Raw genomic sequence first — 27,023 nt, 5'->3', positions numbered from 1 at the left:
GGCCGCCCCTGAACCCCCCTGTGGGCCGGCTGGGTACACTCGCAGGCCGACGGAAGGTTGTGATGTCAGCCCAGCCACTTGTCCATACTATACGCGGTAAGGCTGTAGGAATGACGAAGGCTGGAAGGATGTCTCCGTATCATACGGCCTCGTGTCGGCATCATCCGGCACGAGCAAGAATAACTAACCGAGTGCACCGGTCGGCATAGCAAAATCAGGTATGAATGCTGTCTGGAATACCGTTGAAAATGCTTTTCATATTGCGAGTCACGTAGAAGGGCCGGTACACCGCCAATGCGGGCGGGTGAACAGCTGTGCCAAGGACAGAGTGCGACACAGAGCCCCTCGTATAATACCTTGTAACTTTCGAGAAGCACGCAGCTTTCCGGGGCAGGCTGGCAAGGTAAGGGTAACACCCAAGGGGGCATTAAGGTTAGGAACAAGCATGCCGGTTGGCCCTAGGAGCAAAACAGGTCGGAGCCCCCGGCCCAAATGATGGACAGCAACGTGACAACGACCTCAGAGGGATCCACCCACCGCCTATCACTTCCCTTATTCGAGGTTGCCATCCTCGTATTCCGATGTCAGGCGGGGAGAAAATAGACCTGCGCAACTTGACATGATGGGCATAAATATCACCATCACTTCCGCCGTTCACTCCTAGATTGATTCAGCATCGACATCCTCACAACTCAGCCTTCACTGCAAACTCAACATCCAACTCTCCACCAACAACCAAAAACCCCCAACCACCACCATCAAGATGCAGTTCTCCGCCGCCGTCCTCGCTCTCGCCGCCTCCGTGGCCGCCCAGAAGCCCGTCTTCGAGATCTCCGACTTCTCCGCCGCCTGCGTTGCCCACGGCTCCGAGTGCATGTAAGCAGTCCCCGCCTTGATCAATTGGGCACGGCCATGCCATACTACAAGACCCGCGCACTGACACATCTTTTTCACAGCTACGAGTTCGGCCTCTTCCAGTCCGGCGGCTACCAGACCGAGCCCCAGCACTGCCGTGCCCAGGTCCAGACCACCGACGGCACCCTGCCCGAGGTCCTCGACGGCACCTGCGAGGCCACCTCCCGCACCTGGACCGTCACCAAGGCTGACGGCGGCCTCGTCCTCGAGGTCACCCAGCAGGTCACCCCCGCCTCCAACACCACCGGCAAGCACGCCATCCCCGCCAGCGAGCTGGAGCTCGTCCAGGCTGGCGCCTCTGGCTACCAGCAGTACACTGGTCCCAAGGAGTTCGGCCTGTTCTACTAAATCTACTCGTCTTTGGCATGTTTTTGAATGGTGCGATCCGGCTTGGAGAGCCTTTATAATCACTTGATTGGATGTACATACTTTGCCGATCGGCAACACTCCTTCGGGCTGTATTTAGACCATAAAAAAAGATGATTGGGGCTTCTGCCTTCGCTCCTCGCAAAGTTTGTTGACCACGCAAATGCATGCAGACCAGGTAGTACAATGCTTGTGCTTGAAAGTGATGTATTTCTTACAGTATACTACGAGGGTGTTGACGGAGTAGGTCTTTATGGCAAATGGGCTACTTAACTGTCGGTTAGAAACTTATATCATGCAGTATATTACGGTAAAGTTAGTTGCGTTACGCTTATTTCAATAGGTACTTCTCTATAAAATATACTAGGAGAGATACTTAGATATAAAGCGACTAATTACTTTTATTTAATTAAAGGAAAAAAAGAATTAAAGTTTTATTAAATAATATTTTTATATAATTTAATTTATATATATTATTATAATAAGTATTTTTAATATTTTAAGATTTATTTTAAATTATATTTTTATTAATTATTAATTTTATTAAATATATATTAAAAAGAAAGAAGTAGAATAAAATATTTATCTTTTAATAAATATATATATTAAATATATTTAAAATAAGTATAATATATAAGATTATTATATATTAATAATTAATATTAATTAAAAGCTTTTAATATTATTATAATATAAATTAATATTTATTTATCTAATAATTATATTTACTTATTTAATATTATTTTTTTAAAATAACTCTTTTATATTTATAAGTACTTTTTAAACTATTATCCACTTACCTAATAATTATATTCACTTATTTAATTCCTATTAACTACTTACTTAATACTAATTTTTCTAAGTAACTCCCTTATATTTATAAGTACCTTTTAAATTAACATTAAAAGACCCTATAGTATAATTTCCTTCTCTAATTTTCAATACTTTTAATATAAACCCCTTCTAATACACCTTCTAGCACACCTTCTAGCACACCTTCTAACACGTATTTAGGTACTAACTAAACATTTAAATACTAACTAAATATTAAAAGGCTAAAAGTTTAGAGTACTAGAGGGTTAAAATGGGTATTAAAAGGCTAAAAAGAGTATAATCTTTACTTTTACCTTTTTAACTTCTAACCTTCTAATATTTAATTAGTATCTAAATACTTAATTAGTACTTAAATACATATAAACTAAATAGTAAAGGTAAAAGTAAAGGTAAAGGTAAAGGTGAAAGGGCGCTAAAAGGGGTGTTAAAAGGGGTATTAAAAGGGGTATTAAAAGAGACTTATACTAAAAGTATTAAAAATTAAAGAATTTTAATTAAATATATAGTTTTATATAGACTTTATATATAAATTTTTATATTAAATAAATAGTTAAAAAAAACTAAGTAAGTAGATATAATTATTAAATAAGTAGATATTAGCTTATACTTTTTAAGTTAATATTAAAAACTTTATATTTTTTAAATTTTAAATACTTTTAATATAAACTTTTTTTAAACTTTTTTAAATATTTTTAACTTTTAATATCTTTTAATTTATATATATTTAAATATTAAATAAGTATTTAAATATTAATTATATATTAAAAAGTTAAAAGATTAAAAGATTAAAAGATTAAAAGATTAAAAGATTAAAAGATTAAAAGATTAAAAGATTAAAAGATTAAAAGATTAAAAGATTAAAAGATTAAAAGATTAAAAGATTAAAAGATTAAAAGATTAAAAGATTAAAAGATTAAAAGATTAAAAGATTAAAAGATTAAAAGATTAAAAGATTAAAAGATTAAAAGATTAAAAGATTAAAAGATTAAAAGATTAAAAGATTAAAAGATTAAAAGATTAAAAGATTAAAAGATTAAAAGATTAAAAGATTAAAAGATTAAAAAGTTAAAAGAGTATTAAAAGGTAAAAATAAGTATAATTTTTATCTTTATCTTTTAATGAAGCTTCTAACCTTTTAATATTTAATTAATATTTAAATATTTAATTAGTATTTAAATATATTTAAATTAAAAGAATACTAAAGGTTATTTAAAAAAAGATTCTAAAAGTAGTATTAAAAGAGTATTAAAAGAGTGTTAAAGGGGTTTAAAAGTAGGTTATATTTAAAGTATTAAAAATTTAAAGAATCTTAGTTAAGTATATAGTTTTATATAGGCCCTGTATGTAAAGCTTGGTACTAGGTAAGTGGTTGAAAAAAACTAGGTGAGTGGATATAATTGCTGGGTGAGTGGACGTTGGCTATGTAGTGCCTGCCTAGGTACTTTGCGCTTGTCAGGGTGGAGGGGAGGGGAGAGGGGGGCTACTTTTATGGGATCAAGGTGAGAAAAGCTGGTTTGTAAATAATTCGTGGTTGACAATGCCGCAAGGATGCCTGAAAGAATCGCTCACAAATATATGATACTTAAATCGATATACTCGTGAGTTCTGTTAAGCCCGGTCGTAGAGCAACCTCAGCGATGAGATGCCACAACTCTGATTTTTGCGTCATAAATATTTCGTGTCTGGAAATGGAGAGGAGGAGCTGGTGTATGGAGATGGGTTGTGCAAGTAGAATCTGGCCACGATCTTATGAAACAAGAACCTTCAATGAAGCGTAACCCCATATACCTAGATGGGTAAATTTGTAACATGAATCGAGAGGCAAATCCAACAAATAGCTCACCCAACCGCGAAAGGTGTCGGGAGGTTTTACTAGCTGCTGTACGCAATAACTACCTGGGTATGAACGGATCTACACGAGTGTTGTGGATGAACGTTACACCGTGTTCGAAAGATGCGTTGAGACTCTCTGATTAGAATATTGTTGAGTGACGCATTAATAGGCCTCCCGTCAACGGAAAATCTCTCCAGCAAGCGTCTCGTATGTCTGATGCCGGTCCTAAGGCCAACGAACGCATTAACGTCATCAAGGAGTTTTAAACATGCTAGGGTGTTATTAGTTACCCTAGTATTAGGTCCCGGTGAGTAACGGGCATCCTAGCTTGCCCAAACAGATGCGCTGTCGATTCTTGGTCATGACGCCGTTGTGAGCGGCTGTCACTATGAAGTCCCTGGCTCCCTTCTTGTTATCAAACACAATCACAAGCAAAACGGTAGTTCCGTCATTTTTCATTCGACGTTTTGTTGTCGTATCTCGAAATATAGATTGGATCCCTCCCAATCCCAAGCGCAATTGCTACAGACTCAGACGCACATTGCATTACCCTAGTGTAACGGCGGGAAGCAAGTCGAGATGGCTGCCGGAACTCTCATAGGCAGGGTCATTCGTGGCATGGATTGGATCCCTCCCCATCCCGCGTGCGATTGCTACAGATGCACATTGCAGCAACTTCGAGAGGCGCAAGTCGACATGGCTGCCGCAACTCTCATTGGCAGGGTCACACACGGCATGGGAAGAAATGCGAAGAAGACTGCCTCCCGAAACGACAACAAGGTGTCCAACACGAGTTTCGATCAAAAAATAGTCTGTGACGGGGATGGGGTCTATCAATTCCTCTATCGGATCTTCGCTCTTCCACCTGAAGTCCGAGAATTGGTATGGCGCTTCGCCTGTGACGGACGCCCCACAATCAGACTGGGGGGTTCAGAGACAAATGGTATCATCAGCGTCATGCTGGCACTGAAGGACCAGCAGTTCAGGTCCGAGGGGCTGGTGGGGGTGTGGAAGAGCTTCCATGTTGAGTGGGAAGGTACCCTCGAATCTGGAGCGTGGAAAATGTTCAAGAAAGCAATCATTCCTCATATTCGCTGCCTCACTATCAACTTCTTATTAACTCAAGAATTCTTGCACGACGATCAATCCGAGATGAGAAAGACTATTGCGTGGGTACGGAAAAGCGGCAAATCTGGTCATCGAACGCGACATACTTGGCACCTGGAGCAGCTACACCTTGTTGGGGTGGTAACGCTCGGAGCACGTTTCCAACTAGGGGACTCGGATTGGTACATGTTGGCAAGCAACCCTGTTCTAGGAAGAGGACACTGGTCGCAACACGGGGCACTCAACAATCTCAGAGATGATGGACTCGAATTGATCGTCGAAACGAGACACGAACCGACGATACTACCTTTGGGATTGTTTGACCCGGAGTTGTCTGGTTGAGACCTGTATTTGATCCACAAGAGAAAAAGTGAGGCGCGGTAGTCATATACTTGGACTGGCACGCGAACTCTATGGGGTCTGCAAACCGGAGGAGGGAACACTGGGGGATCATGGGGATGTCTTATTAAAGCGGTGGTAGCTATGGCATGGAACTTGAATCAGAGGAACCTCTTGGCCACCTGGGCACATACAGAATCTCGGGCATGTGAGCAGAGAGCGGGTACTATGTGGACCGGCCACTCGGCGCTGAGCTTGTTGTGGACATAAATATCTTGATATACTTATCATGCCCCGGAACATGGGCTTGTAGAAGATAGCCCAGCTTCCAAAAATATCATATTTGCGCGCCATGCGCGCTCTGGGCAATACTTGGCCTCGGCTTTTTATAGTGCCCGCAAGACCGGACGAACACCCATACCCACGCACATGAACTTGAAACAAATCAGCTTGTGAACCAACAGGAATTCACCGCCGCAGCAAGAGCGCGAGAAGTCCAGCAGGGCTCTTGGCCAGTGGGCTGGCGGTGGGGCTGCCTACCCTGCCCGCGCCCCTGAACAATTCGCCTTACTCGCTACCGTTCACGATAAAGTTTACACTAATAGTGCATAAGGCTGCGGCTGAGATCCACCAGGGATCAAGGCTTCTAGGAAGCCGTGAGCCTCCGTGGCAGAGTTGGATAAGATATATAGATCACCAGGCTGTCCCATATCTCTTTGGAAAAGGGTCCCTCGGTCTTAAACTCACATTCGACGTTTTCATTCTTCTTAGCACCAGCCAGTGTCATTTATTTCCGGACTATCGCTGCATTCACTAAAAGCCTGACCATATACTGATTCAGACCTCTTCATCTGACTCAGTCAACAAAACACATCTTGACCCACCCTCGCACACTGTCAACCAGCAGACGCAGCAATGAAGTTCCTTGCGACCACCCTCTCCATCCTCACCCTCTCAAGCGGTGCCCTCGGATGGTATGTTTCATCAATTCTCCTTGTTCCCTCGTGGTCGCCAGCACCCGGATGGGCCGATATCCCACGTCCCGATGTTCTGGGACACCAGCCGACGGAGTTCCAGTCATGACTTGAACCCGTCCAGGCAATTCCAGGAGACAAGGCTGCTCCCTCGGCTGCTCTCGTATACGCGGGATTTGACAGCAGTTAGAACGAAAATTCACTAATAATACCCTTGGGCCTCCTACAGCACCCGCAAATGGATGAAATTCTACTCGGCTGAGCCCGCCACAACCGACGACCAAGCCAAGTATAGCGCGGCCTGCGACGACATCGCCGCGACCATTGCGGACTTCAGTGCCGCCAACGAGAACATCTACGGCTCGGACTTCACACATGAGTTGACCAGCTGTGACGAGCCAGGCTCGACACATTGGGACCCCTCGTGCTATTGCAAAGTCTACGCCTGGAGGTTCCACGAGTGGCAGACGACCGAGAACAAGTTCGACCTGGGTGTCTGGAAGATCAGTTATGACTGGACACCTGTCGACGACGAGACTGTCGACTGCTAGATGGATTCTCTTGACGCTGTGACATGACATGCACCGTCGAGACCGGGCTGTGGAATTATCTTCGATGTGGATGCAAATATTAACATGATTTCTGTACATACGATCACGATGATACTGAGGGGTACATATTTTAAGACACGCTCAATTGACTTGCTGTATTGAGCGAATTAAGGCACATAATGTCCATACTTTTCTAAGCCGTCCCATTGTCACTAAGCATGAGCAATGGTGACTCCATACATGTCTACCACACACTACACTCAGTATAATAAGTGTAGTCTAGTGTGTGTAAAGAAGCCCACTATACAGTACAATGAAGACCTTAGAGTGTGTAGTGTACTCGGTTTTAGGGTAAATAGGGGGAAATAGTAGGGGGGAGGGAGGATGAGCGAGGATGAGTAAAGATAAGTAACTTAAAAGGGTAGCTAACTAAGGAGCCTAATAAAAGATAAGATAGGGGATTAAAAATATATTCATTTATTTTTTTATATAAGTCCTATTAAATACCTTTATAACCTAATATTACTTTTAATATTATTATTATAAAAACTATATATTAAAACTACATCTTTTTTAAAAACTATTTAAAAGATATCTTTTAATAACCCTCTAGGTGATAATAACCTTAACATATTATCATATAATAGCCCTACTCTCATCTCAGTTTCCAACCGTGCAACTATGTCAACTAGGTGTACTCCAGCCAAGTGATAACTCTGGAATTTTAAATTTTATCGCTGCTCTCTTACTGTGCTGAAGCCGTTGTCCCTTTTCATGGGTCGTACCTGGGTCACAGTGCGAGTGCGCAAGTGCTGGGGAATTTGCCTCCCATCGTCAAAGAAAGACCACACCGCAGGACTATGAATCCATCTTAGGGCCATCTACAAGACGCTCCCAGCGGTCTTGCACATTTTACTAAAAGCCCTAAAACTTTACACATAAAATTAGTCACTCGTGCCCGTGACTTACAGGCTAAACACATGGTGGAGTTCCTGCACCACTTCGATCTCAAAGGTGATGAAGGAAAGCCACAATGTCAGCATCTAACCACACTCGACTGTGACTTACAGCGGACGACTTTAATTTCTTCTGTAAAAATTACTATTTAAGCCCATGGTCTCCGACAGTAAGATGGAATCTAGAAATCGTTCGCAGATATCAACAAGGTCCACAAAGGTCATCAAGTATTTCACAAATTATTCGGTTCAATCCGAGACAAAGGTTTACAATGACTTCAACAATTACTCCAACACCGATTGAAAAGAACAGTCAATCTGGGCCCAAGGCTGATTCGATCTCCCTGGAGACCACTCTTCGTCTTCCCAACACATCCGAACTGCTCACCCATCTCAATCTTTTGGACGCGATTGTCTGTTTGAAAGCATCTGTTGATGAGTATGGAGAAATGAATGGGATGGACCCCGGAAAAGCCTGGGATCAGTTCTGCCAGGCCGCCGCCGCCAAGTTTCTCCAGTGGTCCGAGAGCGTTGACGTTTCCAAGGCGAGCGTAGCCACTCCCTCTCTCAACATTCTTATGATCTGGCATTCGTACATGCTGAATACCAAAGACTATGTGCAGTTTCAAAATGAAGCGTTCCGAGGCCGAATGGCCGGTAAGGGTATTGACTGGAAAGACTTGGTAAGATATTGCCCCTGACCTTCCTTTCCAAGCTAAGACGGTCGCAAATCTCTTCACTTTCTAACATTCCATTCTCATTGCAGCAACGGAAACTTGCTCTCGATTATATCGGCATGGCTGACATATTGGATGCATTGGACGGGTCTCAAGAGCCTGGCACAGAGAAACCTAAGACCCTCCTTACTGCCCCCAACAACTTTGACATGGTCGCCGCAGTCCAGAGACAGCTCAAATTCGCGGAGAAGGTATATGAAGCTGAGTGGCGCCGACCAAAAACTCTCCATGACTTCCTAGACTCGGCGGTTGCCAGATACAAGGAATTCTTTGCACTGATTGCCGAAAACCCAGGCGTCTGCATAGCACCCACCCTGGCTATTGATCTTGTCTGGTAAGTTGTCCAACAAAATTCAGCAGCATGGAATACGCACTCGGGAACAGTCAATAACATATTTTTCAGGCACACTCATCAGCTCTCGCCTAAGAGGTACCGCAGTTACTGTCGACACGTGACTGACGGCCGATTCGTGCACCACGACGACAATCTCGATGAGTCAACCCTCGAGCAAGCGAGCAACAACGCCGAGGAGCTCTACTTCTCCAAATACGGCGTCGCATACAACCACTCTATATTCTCCACTGACAAGAAACGCCCCATGTGCTTTGGAGATATAGCCTCACGGACTTGCCTTGGAGGCAAGGACACCCTGATGTGCAAGGCTACGGACGCGCCCAGCTGTTCGAGTCGTTGCGGCTCTTCATGCTCCAGCGCATGCGGTTCTTCGTGCTCCACTGCATGCCGCTCCGGCTGCCAGAGTTACTGCCGCGGGGGATTATGTGCGAACCAGTGTAGGGCGGCATGTGGCTATGTGTGCGGCGCCTGCGAGACCAAGAGTGATTAGAACAGAGACAAATTGGGATGCTTCACAACTAGTCGAAGCATGCCTGAATTTAATTCAGATACCTTCAATACGAGATCAAAATTTAATTTAATCCTTCGCCTTGATGCATTTGTGCTTGCAACTCCAGCCTGTCTGCAAATTGGATGGCTATTTCAATGGGAGAGGACCCAGAGGGCGAGGGTCCTTGTAGATGAGCTCCCACAAGACCTCGCTTGACCCAGTTTGTGCGCTACGTGCGCGGAGCTGTATCTTAAACGAGCTCGCGGTGATATCGAATGACCAACACTGTCCAATTCCAAAATCGTTGACGCGGTAGGCAGGGATCCTGTAGTCGGCATGTACACAGCTTCATGCTTGAATTCATCCAGTTGTTGGGATGAATACCATGGGATCTAGTTCATTGAGATGATTATCATGGTCTTGGCAGTAAACTCATATATATAGTGTCTTGTATGGATATCGGCCATACGTTGCGTTCCGCAGGATGTTGCACAGACAATTGTTGATGACCATATGCGACTTGAAATTTGCAAAATCAGTGGGCGTGAACCGTTGTGAATGGTTCGTCCCATTTCTTTGTAGAATGAGTAGACGAAACACCCGCTTGTGACAACCATGGATGGCATGATACGGACCTACGTGAAAGTAGACGGCCGGGGAATTGAAGACTCCGCTAGATTGCATTTGTCTGCGTTGACCCTCCGGATTCTCCGTGGCATGTCTATGCTTCCAGATATTGGTTATTCTTGTGAGGACCACGTAAACGAAAGAGCAACGAGGATTCCACATAGCTTCAATATAAGTCCTTTTCACTGCATCCATGAAAATCAGTAATAAACCTCATGGTGCCTTTCAGACACCAGTGCTGCTGTCTTGTCTACCCATTAGATAATTATAATCTCTCTTCTGCGATACTATCATCTGTTCCGAGTTAGAATGGCGCCTGGCCTCTTGAAGGGGGCATTACTGCTGGGCTGGGCGACGGCAGTTGTACCAACGTCTTCACTGCGGGGGCGCCAAGCACCGCAGTCTGCAGACTATGTCATCATCGGGGGAGGACCCGCGGGCTTTGTTGTTGCAGAGTACCTCAGCCGAGATTCCTCTAAGAATGTCATGTTGCTTGAGGTTGGACCTGACGCCACCACAAACTTTACAGAGACAAGTATGAGCTTTGCACGCTCCAATTCCCATGTTGTTTCAGGTGCAGCTCCGATGAAGTTTGCTGACAAGGAGGATTTTTAGCACCTGCCATGTTTCTGCAGACATTTGCGTGGATGTGGCGGTATAATTCTGCACCTGAGACAAGTCTGAATGGACGTACCCCCGACCTGGTCCAGGGTAGAGCCCTCGGTGGCGGCACTGCAGTAAACGGCATGACATATTGCCGGGGAGCCGCATCCGTATTTGACGAGTGGGCACGTATATCCGGCAACGACGGGTTGGCGTGGGATTCAATGCTGCAGGCTTTTCAAGAAACTACTCATTGGACTGATTATCCGAATCTCACGTATACCGCTGCACTCAACCGAACGGCGTTTGGCAACGGACCAATAGAAGTCACCAGGCCACGAGAGTTGTTTAGTATTGACCAACCCTTCCATGAGTCGGCTGCATCCATCTTGAATTTACCGGAGATTGACTTCGCCTCCGGAGGGGGTATCGGTGTCTCTCTAGGTATGCATACAATTCGCTCCTCGAATCGGACCCGCCACTTCGCTGCGAATACTTATGGGTACATGGCCAATGGTCGAGCAAACTATCGCGTCGTCCCCAACGCCTGGGTCTCCAAGATAGGGTTCACTGGCACGCAGGCCGATAGCGTCATGTATCAGGATCTTGTCACCCTCGAAGACATTACTATCTCCGCCAAAGAGGTCATTGTTGCGGCTGGAGCTATCAACACACCCCAGATTCTGAAGCTCTCGGGCGTAGGCCCAGCAGACGAACTCAATGGCCTTCAGATCCCGGTTGTCATGGATGTCCCGCAAGTAGGACAAAACTTGGTCAATCACCACTACGCTGTTGCCCAGTACGAGGCACGCCCTACGACGGACAGCCTTTGGCAACTTCAGAGCAATTCAACACGGAAAGACATTGAAATCTCCAGATATAGAGAAAACGGCGATGGCATGTTGGGCACGATATTCGGCTCCAACCTGGTCGGATTCCGACTGCCTGACTCGGTCTTTGAGGGCACCGGCTCAGACTTCTTCCAGAATCTGCCTCCCGACCGCCCACACGTAGCATTATATGCGTCCTCCAGTCCATTGTTGTCGGACGGCCCAAACATCAGCATCGTTTCAGGCTTCGCCTCCGTTGTGCAACCGGAGTCGTCAGGCAATGTGACGTTGGCTTCGGCCAACTACCTGGATGCTCCGGTGATCAATTCCAACTATTGGGGCACAGCGTCCGAGGTTGCTGCTGTCAAGCAAGCATACACTCGCCTGCGCGAGATCTTCCACTCCCAAAACCTCAGGCCGTACTGGACGCGTGAACAGTACCCCGGCCGGAATCTGACCGGCGACGCGGACCTGTGGGCGGCGATCCAGGGCTCCTCGCACGACTGGCATCACCCCGTCGGGACAGCTGCACTGGGAACCGTCCTTGACGCCCGCTGGAGGGTCAAGGGACTGTCTGGATTGCGTGTGATTGGCTCGGCGGCGATGCCAACCATCACGACTTGCCCGATCCAAGCCGCAGTCTATGCCATTGCTTATCGGTCAGCTGTAGATATTGCGCGGGATGACAATTTGATGATCGGGTGTAATGAAGACCCTGGCCCAATGTAACACGTCGTACGGCCTACACTTATTTTCTGGATGCAGTGGTAGATCGATAGATTGATAGCAAAGCGAAGGTACTTCTTTCTTTTGGATGTTAAGGGGAGCGGGTGCTTTATTGGCTATCCAAAGATGGGTGTTTACTACATGTGCGGCCTGTTTGCGGTCTTCCAGCTCTCACATTAATCGGAGCCACAATGGGTAACCTGTACGGAGAATGTACGACATTTTTAGATTAACACAGGGAGTCTTCTCACACAAGACTTCAGACAGTAAGTTCCTAATTCTCTGGAACTGGTTTCATTTATATTCCATGAACGTCCAAAGCTATACCCCACGGTACCTATAAGTGGGAAGTCAACATGGTAGTTGGTCTCGAGCTGGCATGACATTTGTTGACAACGTTTAGGAGGTACCCCAAGTGGCAGAGCTCAAGGGATGAGCTCAACCTGTAGTCTGGTGTAGAAGTGCAGGAACCGTGTGTACAATATATCGGGGATGAGGTTAATCCCTTTCGACTGATTTAGCTCATCACACGTGGCGCTTTGTCGTGTCGGTGTTCGTGTTGAAAATTCAATTGACCGCCAGTGAAATAGCATTTCATCGTGCTAATCTAAACGTTGTGAACGTTGGTTAATCACTGGAATATGCTACCAAGCGATCTGGGCGCAAGGGTTGCTACAAAGTCTTGATGTTAAACAGCCTATGAAGTTGTTTATAATAGCACCAGAGCTTCAGGTGGTTCCGTTTCTAATTCCCATACGTATAAAGGCTGAGGCCATATGTACCTATCGTGTTTTTACTACAGTCATAGACACAGTGTTTTTCGAAACACTAGGACTTGAGCGTTTACCACCGTATGAAGGCGCCATTTATGTTCCTGGACATATGCGGAATAGATGCGAAACCAGATAAAGTGTATCTAGGTATGTGGCGCCTCACGCTGGTAAGCGGTCAAAGAACCTGAAGGCAGGACTCTGCAATCGGTAGACAAACATTTTCATGCGTGTTTTTATCTAGAATTATATTTGTATTAGCTAACGTACCTAGGTAGTTTGGCGGGCTGGCGGGATGGTCATCAACAGCTGCGTGAGGCATGGAAACTGTATGAGGATCACCGCAGCTCTTTCACTACGAGGGCAACGGGATGCACTACGAGGGCAACGGGATGATCGCCACCTGGCGCCTTTCAGGATATCCGACTGAAACCAAATGCAGATCACTTTTCACAGCATTAGACGAGCGTGGGGAAAACCCAACAACAACATTCACCTGTGCTCTGTTTCACGACCCTCGGAGAGCCTTGGGGAAATGGACCCCAGATCGTACCGCTTCACTGGCAGTGCAGCAATTGACTTTCCCACACCTCCGCACCCACCTAAAACGTTAGTACTGATGTAGGCTCGGTCAGGGAATGGAACCAGAGGACTCTGACCGCCCAGAAAAATATGAAGCTTCGCCCAAGCTTGGTGCCCGGTGGTCGGAGCTTGGCCCACAGCTCTCCAGTGGTACCGGAAGGGCGGGATTGTTGTGGTCGAGACCCGAGACAGCTTGGCGGAGTCGCAGGTGGCAGCACGAAGGGTCGTCGAAACGTTGGATCGCTCGAGAAATAGAGATCGTCGGGATGAGAGATTTACTTACCTGCTACATTTGAAGCTCAGGGCTGAGATGAAGTCTTGGTAAAAAGAAAAAGAAGAGAAAAAAAACAACGATACGAGTGCTGTAGCTGCACAGGTACACAGACATGTGACATGTACGTAATATGGTTGGTTGGTTGGTTTGTTGGAGCTGTAGGAGTACTCCGTACCTAGGTAAGCACCGTAAGCCCTTTTCGGCTCATGCCGTCTCGCTGCCTTAGTGTGCGGATATTACCCTAGGGTAGTGTGGTAATGATGAGGTCGGTCTGTTGTCGTACAAGGATGCGCCCGATGGAGGAGCTGGGCTTTCCCGAGGTCCCCATGTGCTCCCATCCCGGTAGCTATCAAGCTGACAGCCCGACAAGGATGCCCCGCCGTGGCCTTTCCTTGTTTGTTTCTGCTCCCCTCCTCCTACCTGTCAGCTTTGTGATGTGTCTGCCTTGAACCCCACCTCTGATGGCCCACCGGCTGAGGCCGCCAGCCCGCCAGCCCACCTACGTCTAGACCAGTAGTCAAGCAGCTACATACGCCGTCGTCTAGACTAATAGTTCATCAGATACTCAACATCAACATCACCAAGTCCGAGGCGTGTCCCTTACCTTCAGTCTCTGCTACAGGTCGCAGCTTTACCAAGCACTGTTTCAACGCCCCTCCACAGGCCTGGCCGTGACAAGGTTTGACCTTCGACAGGACCTCACCTACGGAGTACTTCGGTACCCCACCACGGGAAACTCCTCTGTCGAGGAGTTGAGCAGCAGGCATCATCGTGACAGCCGCCGCTCAGGCTCAGGAACATCGAACCTTGGCCGCCCTACCACAGTAGCGTCGAGCGTCAAGCCTTCAAGGCTCCCGTCTTGGCCGAAGCAAGACACGCGCGACAATAGCAAGTAACCTGTCGCGGCGTGTGCTTGCCTAAGCATTTTCCGAGGATTGGTTGCCAAGAGCACGTGCGCCGTTTGCTTTTTCGCCCTCTTATTCAGGTCACCTTGGTCGATCTGCACCAGAGCCCGTTTGACTACCATCCAAGATCCGAGTCCTGAATCGTGAATGCTCAAGCTCGAGATCATATCATCCTCCCACACCTCTCCGTCTCTCTCTCTCTCACGACATCACATCCTCATCGCCTGAGCTGCGCAGTCCCCATCAGGGCAGCCCATGGATGCCACAGCCCGATCCGCTGCTCCATTAACTGAAGCCATCCACCCTCTTGGCCTTGGCTAGCCTCAGGATGGACCCTCACGGAGTCGGCCCACATCAGCATCACGATGGCAACCACGATACCGTGCCCTTCCATCGCATCTCTCCCGCCCGCATGGCCACCGGCCTGTCAAACGGCATCCGGAAGACCATCACCTTCATGACAGAGCCCCTGTCCCCGGCCCGCAGCGACTGGGATCTCGAGTCGGCGCCCTCCACCCCGGGGCTCGAGAAGTTCCGCAGATGGAGCACCATCCGCAAGAGCAGCCCCGACGCCTCGGCCCTCTCCGTCGCCCGCCCAGAGACGCCGGCCGAGGAGAAGAAGGAGCCCCCCAGGACCTTCATGACCCTCCCCGCCGAGCTCCAGATCGTCGTCCTGCAGCACCTCGACTTTGGCGACATCGAGCGCCTGCGCCGCACCTGCAGGTACTGGTACGACTTCGCCACGCCGCGGCTGATCCGGAGCATATGGGGGCCCGACACCTTCCGCTCCATCCTCATCCGCCACTGCAGGATCTGCCTGACCTACTGCCCGCGGGACGTCGCCCGGCTCGTCTCGACCCCGATGGACGCGGGCTACCCGCTCTCCTCGCGGTGTGTCAAGTGCACCATCCAGAGCCGCGACGGCGCCGTCAGGATCGGGCGCAAGACCAAGCTGGGCGACTTCACCGACTACTGGACCTGCCGGTGGTGCGGGTGGCCCATCACCGACGACCTGTGCTCCAGCCACCCGCAGTTCCACAAGTCGTGCTACGACCGGTACGCCCTTGTGCTGCTCGCCTTCTTCCTGCTCGGCTGGCTCCAGTTCTTCCTCGGCGTGGCCGCCTCGGCGCTGTGCTGGCGCTACTTCAGGGCTGACAGGGTGGTTATGGCGCCCACGGCGACTGGGTTCCTCCTCATGTGGCTGTGCATCATACTCATCATGTTCCGGGGCAACAAGGTCAGGACGTATAACATCGCGCTGTTTTTGGAGGTGGCGATCATAGGGCTGTGGGTAAGTCTCAGTGCTGTGACTAGGGAACCACTCTGTCGCTTGGTCTCGTGAGGAAAAGTCGTAAGGGAGAGCTAACCGGCCCGACAGATTGCTCCTGTCGTCTCGATTTCAAGGGAGTTCAAACATGAAAACTCTCAGCTTCCGGTGCGACCATACACAATAGCCACCTTGGTACTGATCGGCATGAACATGCTCTTCAGACTCCTAAATATCATTGGGAACATGATTCTCATAACCGAGTACGACCGAACAAGACACTACGTCCCACGGATACCCATCTGGCGCCGCTTCATGAACCCCATTCTAACAGCATTGATCTTTTGGACGTACCCCCAGCATGCTGAGCGCAAGTTCCCACCTGACTGGAGTTGATCAGGGGGAGGACGCCATTCTCAAGACAGGTTGAGGAGTCGCAGAGTTTGGTTGTTCGGTGGAACGAATTTCGCAGAAGGAGCCAGGCCTCTGCACAGAGAAAGCTGGATGGAGTTTCACATTTAGAATACCGGTGATGGAGGCCGGTGCAAGCATGAAGCCTTGGCTGGGCGACCCAGCTAGCTGATGGGGCATAAGTGATATCAAATATCCCTTTGCTGGATACAAAGCATTTCCAGGAGTTCCTTGGAACAACTCCGCTTTCCGGTAAACGTTACTGCCTACAATCTCCCTGAGACTACACAATCACAAAGTTCCGCCATGTCTACTCTTCGAAGCAGGCCATCTGAACGAAGTGAGACATCGTGCTTTTTTCTATATTCTGTGTTTGCCCTCGAAAATGCGTCCATTTAGAACGTGCAGTGACATTGCGAGATAGGGCGGAATTTCTTGGAGGTATGACACAAAACTCTGATCGGGGTCCATTCTCTCGTGAAACTAGTTTCGCTTCCATTCCGTATACATCCCGAAGTCATCCATAACCTCTTCATACAGTACCTAGGTAGTAAACGCTCAGCACACAGCGTATAAAACACCTATAGTGTCGATATCAGTGTTAAAAACACGATGGATGCACGTGGTCTCAGCCTTGTGATTTATAATTAAGCATTTATAAAGAAGTCAGTGGGGATTATTAGAAACGAGACCACCACCACATAAAGCGGATAGCCCAAATGGGCTAAAGAGGCTCGAAAGCCGAATTAGGGCTCCGTACATAGCCAACAAATATTGCCCCAAGGGAGACGAGAAAAAACACAGTTCGGACAGCAATCCTTGCAGCCACTTGAATATTACCTACAGTGACCAACATGGTGACATAAATGCCTAGTCCACCAGAGGGAAGTGTACTTCCTTCCTGTACGGCGTGCCGCGCGTCACCTTGCCCCCCACAACTAGCTGTCTCGATTCAACCACAAAGCAATCATCCTTTGGGCCCACATGTGTCTTGTCGTCGCAGGTAGGCCACAGTGTCTTATCTGACATGCGGCAGAACTTGCCCTCGGGGATATTGACAAAGTCCGGGCCCACTGACAACGCATTCTCGCAGAGGGCAATGGCCGAGAGACCTTCCAACTCGTGAGCGATGGTGACGGTGTTCTCATGGGGGTCCGGGATGCCACGAGAAGCAAGGCTCCCCGTGCCGGGCTCCTTCAGGTTATTCTTTTTGTGCAACGCGATGGTGTCGTTGATCGTCCTCCCGGACCGCTTCTGCAGGTCGGTAACGAGGAGCTTGGGGACCTTGTGCTGCTCCGGTAGTGTGTCCCAGAGGCTCAGGACTGCGGGACGGCCGCAGAAGTAGTCGTGGCAGCTTTCATTGGTCTTCTTGATATCTTCCAGGGGGATTGAAGTCTGTCCGAGAGTATGCGATGGCAGATGCACCTGTAGGCCTTGTACGCCATATCCACCGAGCCAAAAACATGGCGCTGAACCGTTGGTGTGCTTGCGGTACACTCCACTATGGTACTACTCTAGTGTCAGTATGAAACCTATGGTATCAAACTTTTCATGTCTCTTCTTTCTTAATGGGGATCAGGGGGGGCATAGCTGGAAACAAAGTGACAGAGGAGTGAAAGGCTAACCCAGGCGGCTCCACAGGATACTGCGGTGGTGGCACCAAATCCATTCCCGTTCGCCTCGTCAAGCGCCTGTAATTACTTAGCGTCCGAATATTCGAAATCTTGTTCCCGCCGAAAAACCCTGTCAAGCTTTGAGGGTATCATGCTCGGGTGATGTTGTTCCCGCCTAAACGGTGACTGTAAGGGGCCGTCTACTCACGTTCGGTTTGGCAAGGCCCATGTCTACGATGCAAATTGGATCTCTGCCATTGCCTTTCGCTGCTAGTATAGCAAATGTCGCAAATTGGCCCTCGTGTTTGTGGACATTGTTTGGGAAAATCTCAAGGGAGAGCGCTCTATTTGGCATCGCGTACAAGTTGCGGTCTTTGGAACTGCCCAAGTAGATGCCGTTGTCATTGCTGCCGGTCATGAGGTTAGTCGCACGTGCGGGATCTGGTATCAAGATGACCGGGGACAATGTGCAGTGATAAGTGAAATGAGATGGTCTTCACCGTGGCTTCAATAGAGGTGGGCGTAACTCACAACAGATGCACAGTGGGAAATGGGCCCCCTGCTCCCTCAAGCTTCTTACTCCCATTTCTGCTAGCACCATCCATTCCTGTAGCAAGGGAAAACTCCCATGGCACACCCCATTCCCTTGGCGGTGGATGGTAACCAGTTGGCTTGTCGTATCCGATTACAGCATTCGCCATGAAGAATCCGCTCAGAATAGTACCAATGATACTGAGTACGAAGCCTATGATGGCGATGGTCCCAACCTCGGCGGCCTGCCTTGGCACAACCGAGATCGCCACGGAAGCGGTGGAGTTATAGAGCATGGTGGAAGGTTGTTCAAAAATAAATCAAGACCTCACCGGCCAGGAGTGTATCACGGCTGAGATTGTCGACACACCACGTTTTAAGCGTTGATCATGAAAGAGACTTGTTGACGCGCAACACCTCGAAATTGAGCACCTGTCGAGTTGGGACTCGATGACCTCAATAAAGCTTATCCTCGTAATGGCAACACTGAACGCTAAGCCCACGCACAGGCGAGTGAATATCGCGATTCACATACAGATAAGTGATCCGAATCCATTGTATACTTAACGCTACTATTGCAGAATGGAGCTACTGGGCCATCGTTTGTTTCTAAATTGTAGAGTAATTTCGATAAGAGTTTCCATTCCACTACATGTGTCGTTCGTGTATCTGCGCGGTGGTCGCCTACCGCTTCCAGTTTAGCTAACCTTTGTAGTTGGTTACTGAAATTGTCCGTGCCCACACCGCGCGAGCTCGATGCCATCGAAGGCGGGGAAATTGATAGCCCGTGTTCATACGAGTGCACGATAAAAAGTGCCGTCAAGACGGTGCTACTTAGCTTTGTCTGAGCGTCGTAAGGCTGAGGCCATATAAAACTCTTATTACATTTGAACTACTGTTATCAATACTATATGTTTGTTAAATAATATGTCTTGAGTGCTTACCACCGTATGAAGGCGCCATGTATGTCCTCGGACGTATACGGAATAGAAGCGAAACCACATACTAGATATACTAGCTAGGTTATTACCTACTTAACTATATTAATAAAATACGAATAGGAAGTTTAGTGTGCGGGGTAAGATTTGCCTTTCTTATCTCCGTTCCTAGGTAATATGCCAGCTGGTTGCTAGCTGTGGTAGCTGCCAGGAAACGTCTGATGTTTTGCTGGTTAGCTTCCTGCTACTGCCCCTAGTTACTGAGGAGATAGGTACATGAGGAGAATCAAGCGTGTAGCCAATGGCAAGGCTGAGAATACTGCGGAGGTTTCATGGTCTAATCTACCTAGGTTTGGACTGAGAGCCGTTTAAGCATCACGGTTTGATATGACCAACGCCGAAGCGATCGTATGATCTAATTTATAGCACATGCTTGTAGAGTCCAAGTCGAGGACTGGTTTTGTTGTCAAACCTCGTCACATGCCAAATCACGAACGAAGCATTGCCCCAATGGCCCAATACAGACCCTGTTCGATTTTGAACGAAGACTTTCTGTTTCAAACATCATGATTGATCCTGAGATCTACACTACGACGAAGAGCACGTTCATCCTGACGCGATCTCACGAGAGTTCGACTGTCGGGGTAGGAAGACCGGGCGCAATACTCAGTCGAAGCAACTAGCTAACTCCAAGATGGCTACATCTGATAAAGGAAAAAAAGCCCTTAATTATTGGATACAAGAGATAACACTGTGTGCCTGTCGTCTGTATCCAGGCGAACAGGACAACAAACAATGGGTCTTGAATTATGAGATCCCGAGTTTTATGTACCCATACTAGTATAGACGACCACATATTCCAGTGGAATTTACATATGTATTATATTGAATCCCCGCTCTTCCTTCAGCTACGTGCTTAGCATAGGTAGGAAACTCAGCGCAACAAATCCAGAAGAACAGCAGGTCAAGCACATCAGTCCGTTGTGATATGTAGAAATACGCTATTTCCTGACGGTTGAGCCTTGTCCGCCTCAAGCTATGGCCATTACCAACAACGGCCTGAGTTAGCTTTATCTATACGAGAAATATCTACTTCTCCCGGTTTCCATGGATGTCTAGTGGGAATTTGGAGACCAATCTTTAAATCTAAAATGTCTATATGAAGGGGGGCTTACCTCCCCCTTTGTAGAACTAGAGTTCAGACAAATCTTTACCTTGTTTCTTACAGAATAAAATCGAATCAGGAATCATGCTTCTCTATCCATTGTTGTGGTGCTGGTTGTTGGTAAGTAAACTCCTCTGTTCCTTGCAAGTGACGCACAGCAAACAATGGTTCTGATCAAACCTCCTCTCAAGGCACTTGTCAGTGCCGGAGTCCTTAGGGAGACGTTATCCGAAACTGATCTTGGGGAGACGTATTCCGAAAGTGATCTTGTGGGGATGTTCTCCGAAACTGAGCTTGCCGAATTGGATCCTGCCAACGCGACCTTGATCGCAGCTATGCTAAAGGATGAGAAGCCAGACTGTGAGCGTCTCGGACATCGAGTAGATGAAGATCCAAGATGGGACTTTGGTATGAATTCCCAACTCAATTTTCCCATGTATTATCTGTTCGCAGTCATTGTTTGCATGTGCCCGCTACTAATATGGCAATGCTGTGACCAGTTGGTTGTCCCTGCTAATCCAGAACTTCGAATAGAGACTGCTCACCTTGCAAAATGCGAGTGTTGGAAAAGCCTTGCGCTTAAGAAGTGTCGAGTGACGATCCCCAATGACCATATATTCAACGAGCGAAACAGGCAACATAAGCCTCAATGGTGCGGCAAGAGCGTATACGACGAAACTCCCCGGTGGTCGAGCGCTAAATCGGGGCGTACCTGCATCTCGGACCATGTTTGTGCTTCCCAAACCAAGTGCCCTAAAGCTCCTTGCCCACTAATCATGTCACTCAGATGAATGTTGCCCGAATCCAATGGAATAACGGCATAGGAACACCTACGTCGAAAATCAAGCAGGGTTTCGACAAGGGCACATGTTACCAGTTCAAAGACGTCCCATGCGTGGGCGTAAAGAAACCGAGCACTGATTAGACGACTGCAACCTCTACCACTTGGAGTAGAGACAGGATCCTGATGTGCACTTTCCGATCCATCATTTGGCAGTCTGTCCTTGGAAAGTCATGTAACGCAAGTGAGGCGCAGTCCTCCAGACCTTGGGCTTGGTAGGCAAGCTGGCATTGTATGCTGGGCAAAAAAGGATATCATGAAGGATCCGGGAGGAATGACCGAGTCCCTTGGCCTTGCATTAGCTTCTATAGTCAGCCTACCTCCATTAGTTCAATCACTCATGTGCTCTCCTCATTGGCTCAAGGTCGAGCTGTTGGTCGCCGTGAACTAGAATGTGTGTCAGGGCGCTAGTAGGAGGATCAGGATGACAAGTTCCTTTGTACGAGTAAAACGACTGGAAGCTACAAGCCGTTGGCAAAGCAGCGGCGTATATACAGAGTGGGTCACTGACCGTGACTGTGTAATTGGGTCTGAACAGCCTGGGCGAACCAACAACTACAGCACCCTCACGCTTAGTGCCGACCCGCTTCAGCTACTCTAGTGTACCACGAATTTGCATCGAAAGGGAATCACCCACTTTATAATATTATAAGCGGAGTCCAACCCCACTCCGTAATGCAAATTGAGCCGGCCTCTCGGACTGGCAGCACCACTACTTTGACGCCGATGTGAGCTTCGAGCCCTAAGTGACTTAGAATACCAGATCATATTTCTTCTCCTGCTCGCTTCAGGCTTTGAGTTGCATCCAAAACACTTGAAATTATCTGACCGCTGAAGGCGTCTCACCAACTATTGTTGACCCTGCTCCCATCCCATATTGTCGAGACACACAGTGCCCTCTTCAAGAATCTCAATTGGACGATGGAATCACTTTTGGCCCAGATAGAAGCGTTCGCCTCCCAGGCAGATACTGCCGGACGCCACAAATTACTCGACCTCCTTCGAACTCTACAGCTGAAGCTGGAGACACCGCATGACACACTCTCAAGGTTCTCAGGAATGGTAAGACGCCCCAAGTTCATGGCCAACATGTCCTCTTCCGGTTGGTTGAGTAACCCGCGACGCAGCATCTGGAGATCACTGCAGCTCGAATCGCCCAGGATCTAGAGATATTTCAAACTCTGGCAGAAGCAAAGAACCCGATGAGTGCTGCAGAGTTGGCTGCGAAGAAGCAAGCATCGCCCCTGTTAGTTGGTAAGTCACCCTCGTACGTGATGGGGGGCACCCAGACCCTCATGGTGTGCCAGGTGTCCAGACTAAAACTTTTGAATTGTCAAGCCCGAATTCTGCGGTACCTCGCTGCGGTAGGCATGATCCGAGAGTCAGGCCCGGACGCCTTCACAGCCAGCGAAATCACCCGCACGCTGGCGCAGCCTGGCTACCGCGGAGGTGTGTACCATTTCTTTGACAACTGTGGCCCCGTGTTCCAAGCGTTCCCGTCCTTCCTCGCAGACAACAAGTACCAGGACATCACCGATGCCGCGCACACGGCCTTCCAGAAGGCATTTCCCACAGACCTCCCCGCTTTCATGTGGCTTCCAACGCAGCCTGAGCGTTTTGTTCCCCTGCAGCAGGCCATGACTGTCCACGGCGCAGTCGGAACTCCCTGGTACACGGTCTTCCCATTTGAGAAGGAAGCTGGCTCGTTTGGGGGAGAGGTTGTGTTTGTTGACGTGGGCGGCGGGTTTGGGCAGCAATCAGCCGCCCTCCTGCAAGCGTTCCCACATCTGGGTGGGAAGCTTGTCCTCCAAGATCTCCCCCAGACACTGGAACACCTGCCTCCCGGCGTGGTGGTTCCCGACGGGATCGAGAAGCTGCCCCACGACTTCTTCACCGAGCAGCCGATCAAGGGCGCTCGCTTCTACTATCTACGTCAGGTTCTCCACGACTGGCCTGACGACAAATGCATTGAGATCCTCAAGCATCTGGCTGCCGCGTCAGGACCCGAGTCCCAGATATTGATCGATGAAATGGTACTGCCTGACGCTGGGGTTTCTTGGGAAGCTGCCACATTGGATCTTACTATGATGGCCTCACTCGGGTCCCGGGAGCGGACACTGAAGGAGTGGCACGCTCTCCTTGATCAGGCTGGTCTCAAGGCTCTTCATGTCTACACCTACCAGCCGCGGCGACAAGACTCTATCATTCAGGCTGTTCCGAAGTAGTTAATCTGCGAAAGCCCTGGAGGAGAGCCGTTTTGCTCTGGATGGCACCTGGCACGAAAGCTGGTCATAAGGTCACGCTTTTTCAGTATAGCGCAAACAGAAGGAATGTTTCTATTACCATTATTTGAGTCCTGGACGTTCTGTCATCAACCGGAAGAGTGCGTCACGAGTTATTACGACGACATGTCACACCCTACCATGTTCGCCGCAGGTATATTTAATATATGTCTCCTTGAGCGACGTCATGGACGACGTCTGTGCTCTCCTCTCCTACCTCTTAAGTTACTGTTTGTCGTTGCGCGAGTCAGCACATCCATGGTAGCTCCCAAGGTCTGCTGTAGATCGTGAATGCTCTCGAGTCTGGAGACGAAGCCGAATCGTTATTAATTGTCGACGAGGCCCTACGCAACATGGAAGCTTGAGGTCCTTCATAATGCTCGTTTAGCATCAGGTCACGGTTGTCCCTACTGGTAGAATAACTAGTAGAACGGCTGGACGCATTTCTCACAATTCGCATTTGAAACCTTTCCATCTGCAGGCATTGCTGCTTCACGCGACTCGCTATGGCAGAACCAAAAGTCTAACGGCCAGGACCCTGCGCCCCCGCATCTGCTAAACATTCGTCGACGCTCATGCCCGCACGCCCGGGCTGGGCGTTGCAGCTCGGCAAAACACCGACCCCAAAGCACAACGCCAAGTGCGCATCTCAATACCACAGACGATATCAGTGGAGCCGAAGGTCTAGCATTCCGAAGAGGAAAGGTTCAGGTGGGTTATTCAGTGCGCGGCAGACAATGAGCTACCGGCATGGAGATCGAGGCTCCTCGCCCGAGCAGTCCGAGCACCCCAGGAAGCGCCAGAAGACGAGCCGGCCGGCCCTCAGCGGTGAGGAGGACAATGCAAGTCGCGTCAATACGGTGCGGCAGAGCAAAGCGTGTTCGAACTGCCGCAAAGTCAAGGTGAAGTGCGTCACGGCCGAGGATGACCGGGCCGGCCGATGTGCCCGGTGCGTCCGGTTGGACATCGTCTGTCTGCGCCAGAAGAAGTCTTGGACGGCGGGCGACACGGTTGAGGACGAAGCTTCGCAAATGAGCAAAATAGCGGACCGATATGAATGCGGAAACACCGTGTGAGTTACTGGAGTCTCCTTGCATCTGTCGGACACGGCGTCTAAACCTACTATCAACCGCTGATACACCCAACGCAGGCAGACACAAATGACGATTGTGAAGCTTCATAGGGCCGTCGAGGACATCTTAGACAAGCTCGGGATGCCCCATGTTGACATGTACTCCCAGCCCACGGTCGTGGAAGCACACCATCCCGCGCAGGAGACACGGCAGCACTCAGAAGAGCCAACAGCGGACAAGGAGACCCGCGAGCGCAACGTCTCCCCTGACCCGATGAAAAGCCTGATCGAGGTCACCAGGCTCAACGGGCTGCGCAGCCAGCTACGGTCCAGTAAGCTGCGGAAGAAAGGCGGCATGCGCCGGATGGATTGCGACCTGGTCTCGGAGAAGATTATCTCTTTTCAGGAGGCCGAAGAGATGCTCTCCCTGTTTAGGAGGATGCAGTCTCGGCATCTGTTTTCAGCGAGCATATCGCCTCAAGCGACTCTCGAGTCCATCCGGACCTCGTCTACAGTCCTATTTACGTCGTTGATGCTTGTCACCTCGCTCCATATACCGGGCAAGGAATCAGTCCACGAGATGTGCCACTCTCGCTTCATGGGGCTGGTCTCCTCTGTTATGTTTGATAGGTTCCTTACCCTTGACGACATCCGCGGCCTCTGCATTGCTGCACTCTGGCAGCCTGATCTCAGTTGGAAACTGTCGGGCCTGAGCATCAGGATGGCGACCGAGTTGAATCTCCACCATGCTTTCTATGAAGCATTCAACGACGACCAGAACAGCCACGCCATGACCGCAGAAGCAAGAAAAGAGTGCCTGGAGAAAGCTCGTCTTTGGTATCTACTCTATGTGCTCGACCACCAGTCTGGGATTGCTCATGGGCGACCGCCGATGAAATCCGCTCTGAGGCCTATCAAGGACTATGAGCTGCTCCTCAGTTCCTCAGATTGCACTAGCTCCGATACGGCACTATTGGCACAGGTTACTGGCCTTGCCATCCTGAGCAGGGCATTTGACCACTTCGGCCTGGAACCCAAGCGAATCATGGCAGGCTCTGATGACAATGTGCTCAACCACCTTCGGTTCACAGAAGAGGTTCGAGCCTGGAAGGACAAGTGGCTAATGATGTCCCAAGTCCTTGATCAACACGAAGCCGGCTCGTCGTCCCGGGCTTGCAGCGGCCACCACTCTAGAGATGTCACTCTCCACTTCCTATTCAGCAACCTCGTCCTCAACTCTCTAGTCCTCCGGGGCAGGCCCTTGGACAGACTTTCAGAGCTGCCTGTGCCTCTTCGACCTCTGGCATTAAGAGCGGTAGATACAGGGCACGCGATCTTGCAGCATTTCCTTGAAGAACCCAGCTACCAAGACGAGATTGTGGGCATGCCTTTATACATGCATTCCATGATCGCTTTCGCCGTTGCTTTCCTAACCAAGTTAGCGCATCGATGGCATGCCATAGGGATCACGGTAGACCCGACGACCTGCACGGAACCATTGATAAAGGAGATTATCAGACTTCTTAGGTCGTGCACCGCAGGCAAGAATCACATGGTATACAGCATGGCAGATGGCTTCGAGCGCATGTTGAGACAGATGAGGAAGACACAGGCAAGGCGTCAGCAAAGCCTGGTCGGCCCGAGGTCACATCATAATTCTGTTGTCGAGCCTTCAAATGCACAGACTCAGAGGTTGACAGCTGCATCTAATTTGGGAGAAGCTGGTGTTCATGCTGCTTATGGCCCGTCCTCAGCTGGCTCAGCCGACTCACCAGACCTCTTTGCCGGGTGGAGCTTTCAGAACGATGGGCTTTGGTCAACTGGAATGGGCTACGATCTGCTCGACTACAGTAACCAGTACTCACCTCCAGGTGCAGACATTCCACAGTTCCAAGCCTACGATGTTCAGAGCAGAGAGCCCTATCGTTCGTTCTAACAGCAAGATAAACAAATCCATTTGGGATGAATCTAACCATTGCTCATATGTTCCCCGATTTCCTTTGTTGCTCCTCTCGCTCCGCTCGTAACTGGCTGGCCATGACCGCCTCGTGGTCCTGAGCTTGGGAAGGATATCTCTTAAACAACCAGGCTGAGATCACTGTACCCACTGCTAGGGCTCCCATCCATG

General features: G+C 49.0%; 10 protein-coding genes across 10 annotated transcripts; 9 read left to right on the top strand and 1 right to left on the bottom strand.

The window, feature by feature from the left end:
• The first annotated feature begins 550 nt into the window (after nt 1-550).
• KVR01_007457 (uncharacterized protein) lies at nt 551-1,427 on the top strand. The gene is made up of 2 exons (XM_044793815.1): nt 551-876; nt 957-1,427. The coding sequence occupies exons 1-2, from the start codon at nt 764-766 to the stop codon at nt 1,261-1,263; spliced, it is 420 nt and encodes a 139-aa protein (XP_044643710.1). The 5' UTR covers nt 551-763; the 3' UTR covers nt 1,264-1,427.
• Nucleotides 1,428-4,645: 3,218 nt separating this feature from the next.
• On the top strand, nt 4,646-5,398 carry KVR01_007283 (uncharacterized protein; the record flags this gene model as incomplete). The annotated part of the gene is made up of 1 exon (XM_044790434.1): nt 4,646-5,398. The coding sequence occupies one exon, from the start codon at nt 4,646-4,648 to the stop codon at nt 5,396-5,398; it is 753 nt and encodes a 250-aa protein (XP_044643536.1).
• A 912-nt stretch (nt 5,399-6,310) lies between these two features.
• Nucleotides 6,311-6,920, top strand: KVR01_007588 (uncharacterized protein; the record flags this gene model as incomplete). The annotated part of the gene is made up of 2 exons (XM_044792620.1): nt 6,311-6,369; nt 6,599-6,920. 2 exons carry the CDS (start codon nt 6,311-6,313, stop codon nt 6,918-6,920), a joined length of 381 nt encoding a protein of 126 aa, XP_044643841.1.
• A 1,228-nt stretch (nt 6,921-8,148) lies between these two features.
• KVR01_007458 (uncharacterized protein) lies at nt 8,149-9,458 on the top strand (the record flags this gene model as incomplete). The annotated part of the gene is made up of 3 exons (XM_044786090.1): nt 8,149-8,559; nt 8,643-8,947; nt 9,017-9,458. 3 exons carry the CDS (start codon nt 8,149-8,151, stop codon nt 9,456-9,458), a joined length of 1,158 nt encoding a protein of 385 aa, XP_044643711.1.
• A 936-nt stretch (nt 9,459-10,394) lies between these two features.
• On the top strand, nt 10,395-12,247 carry KVR01_007124 (uncharacterized protein; the record flags this gene model as incomplete). Its single annotated transcript, XM_044784910.1, has 3 exons — nt 10,395-10,620; nt 10,701-11,641; nt 11,675-12,247. 3 exons carry the CDS (start codon nt 10,395-10,397, stop codon nt 12,245-12,247), a joined length of 1,740 nt encoding a protein of 579 aa, XP_044643377.1.
• Nucleotides 12,248-14,268: 2,021 nt separating this feature from the next.
• On the top strand, nt 14,269-16,818 carry KVR01_007521 (uncharacterized protein). The gene is made up of 2 exons (XM_044792080.1): nt 14,269-16,066; nt 16,154-16,818. Exons 1-2 carry the CDS (start codon nt 15,104-15,106, stop codon nt 16,436-16,438), a joined length of 1,248 nt encoding a protein of 415 aa, XP_044643774.1. The 5' UTR covers nt 14,269-15,103; the 3' UTR covers nt 16,439-16,818.
• A 505-nt stretch (nt 16,819-17,323) lies between these two features.
• On the bottom strand, nt 17,324-18,893 carry KVR01_007184 (uncharacterized protein; the record flags this gene model as incomplete). Its single annotated transcript, XM_044791181.1, has 3 exons — nt 17,324-17,962; nt 18,275-18,560; nt 18,598-18,893. 3 exons carry the CDS (start codon nt 18,891-18,893, stop codon nt 17,324-17,326), a joined length of 1,221 nt encoding a protein of 406 aa, XP_044643437.1.
• Nucleotides 18,894-20,864: 1,971 nt separating this feature from the next.
• KVR01_007276 (uncharacterized protein) lies at nt 20,865-21,625 on the top strand (the record flags this gene model as incomplete). Its single annotated transcript, XM_044784333.1, has 3 exons — nt 20,865-21,108; nt 21,235-21,428; nt 21,488-21,625. 3 exons carry the CDS (start codon nt 20,865-20,867, stop codon nt 21,623-21,625), a joined length of 576 nt encoding a protein of 191 aa, XP_044643529.1.
• A 610-nt stretch (nt 21,626-22,235) lies between these two features.
• On the top strand, nt 22,236-23,848 carry KVR01_007154 (uncharacterized protein). The gene is made up of 3 exons (XM_044786936.1): nt 22,236-22,603; nt 22,669-22,795; nt 22,880-23,848. The coding sequence occupies exons 1-3, from the start codon at nt 22,463-22,465 to the stop codon at nt 23,764-23,766; spliced, it is 1,155 nt and encodes a 384-aa protein (XP_044643407.1). The 5' UTR covers nt 22,236-22,462; the 3' UTR covers nt 23,767-23,848.
• Nucleotides 23,849-24,560: 712 nt separating this feature from the next.
• On the top strand, nt 24,561-26,831 carry KVR01_007346 (uncharacterized protein; the record flags this gene model as incomplete). The annotated part of the gene is made up of 2 exons (XM_044794991.1): nt 24,561-24,895; nt 24,974-26,831. The coding sequence occupies 2 exons, from the start codon at nt 24,561-24,563 to the stop codon at nt 26,829-26,831; spliced, it is 2,193 nt and encodes a 730-aa protein (XP_044643599.1).
• Between the last annotated feature and the right edge of the window lie 192 nt (nt 26,832-27,023).

This window comes from Diaporthe batatas, assembly GCF_019321695.1.
Source record: "Diaporthe batatas strain CRI 302-4 chromosome Unknown Contig00008, whole genome shotgun sequence".
In the NCBI taxonomy this organism is placed as follows: Eukaryota; Fungi; Ascomycota; class Sordariomycetes; order Diaporthales; family Diaporthaceae; genus Diaporthe; species Diaporthe batatas.
This window is presented reverse-complemented; position numbering and strand designations above follow the sequence as displayed.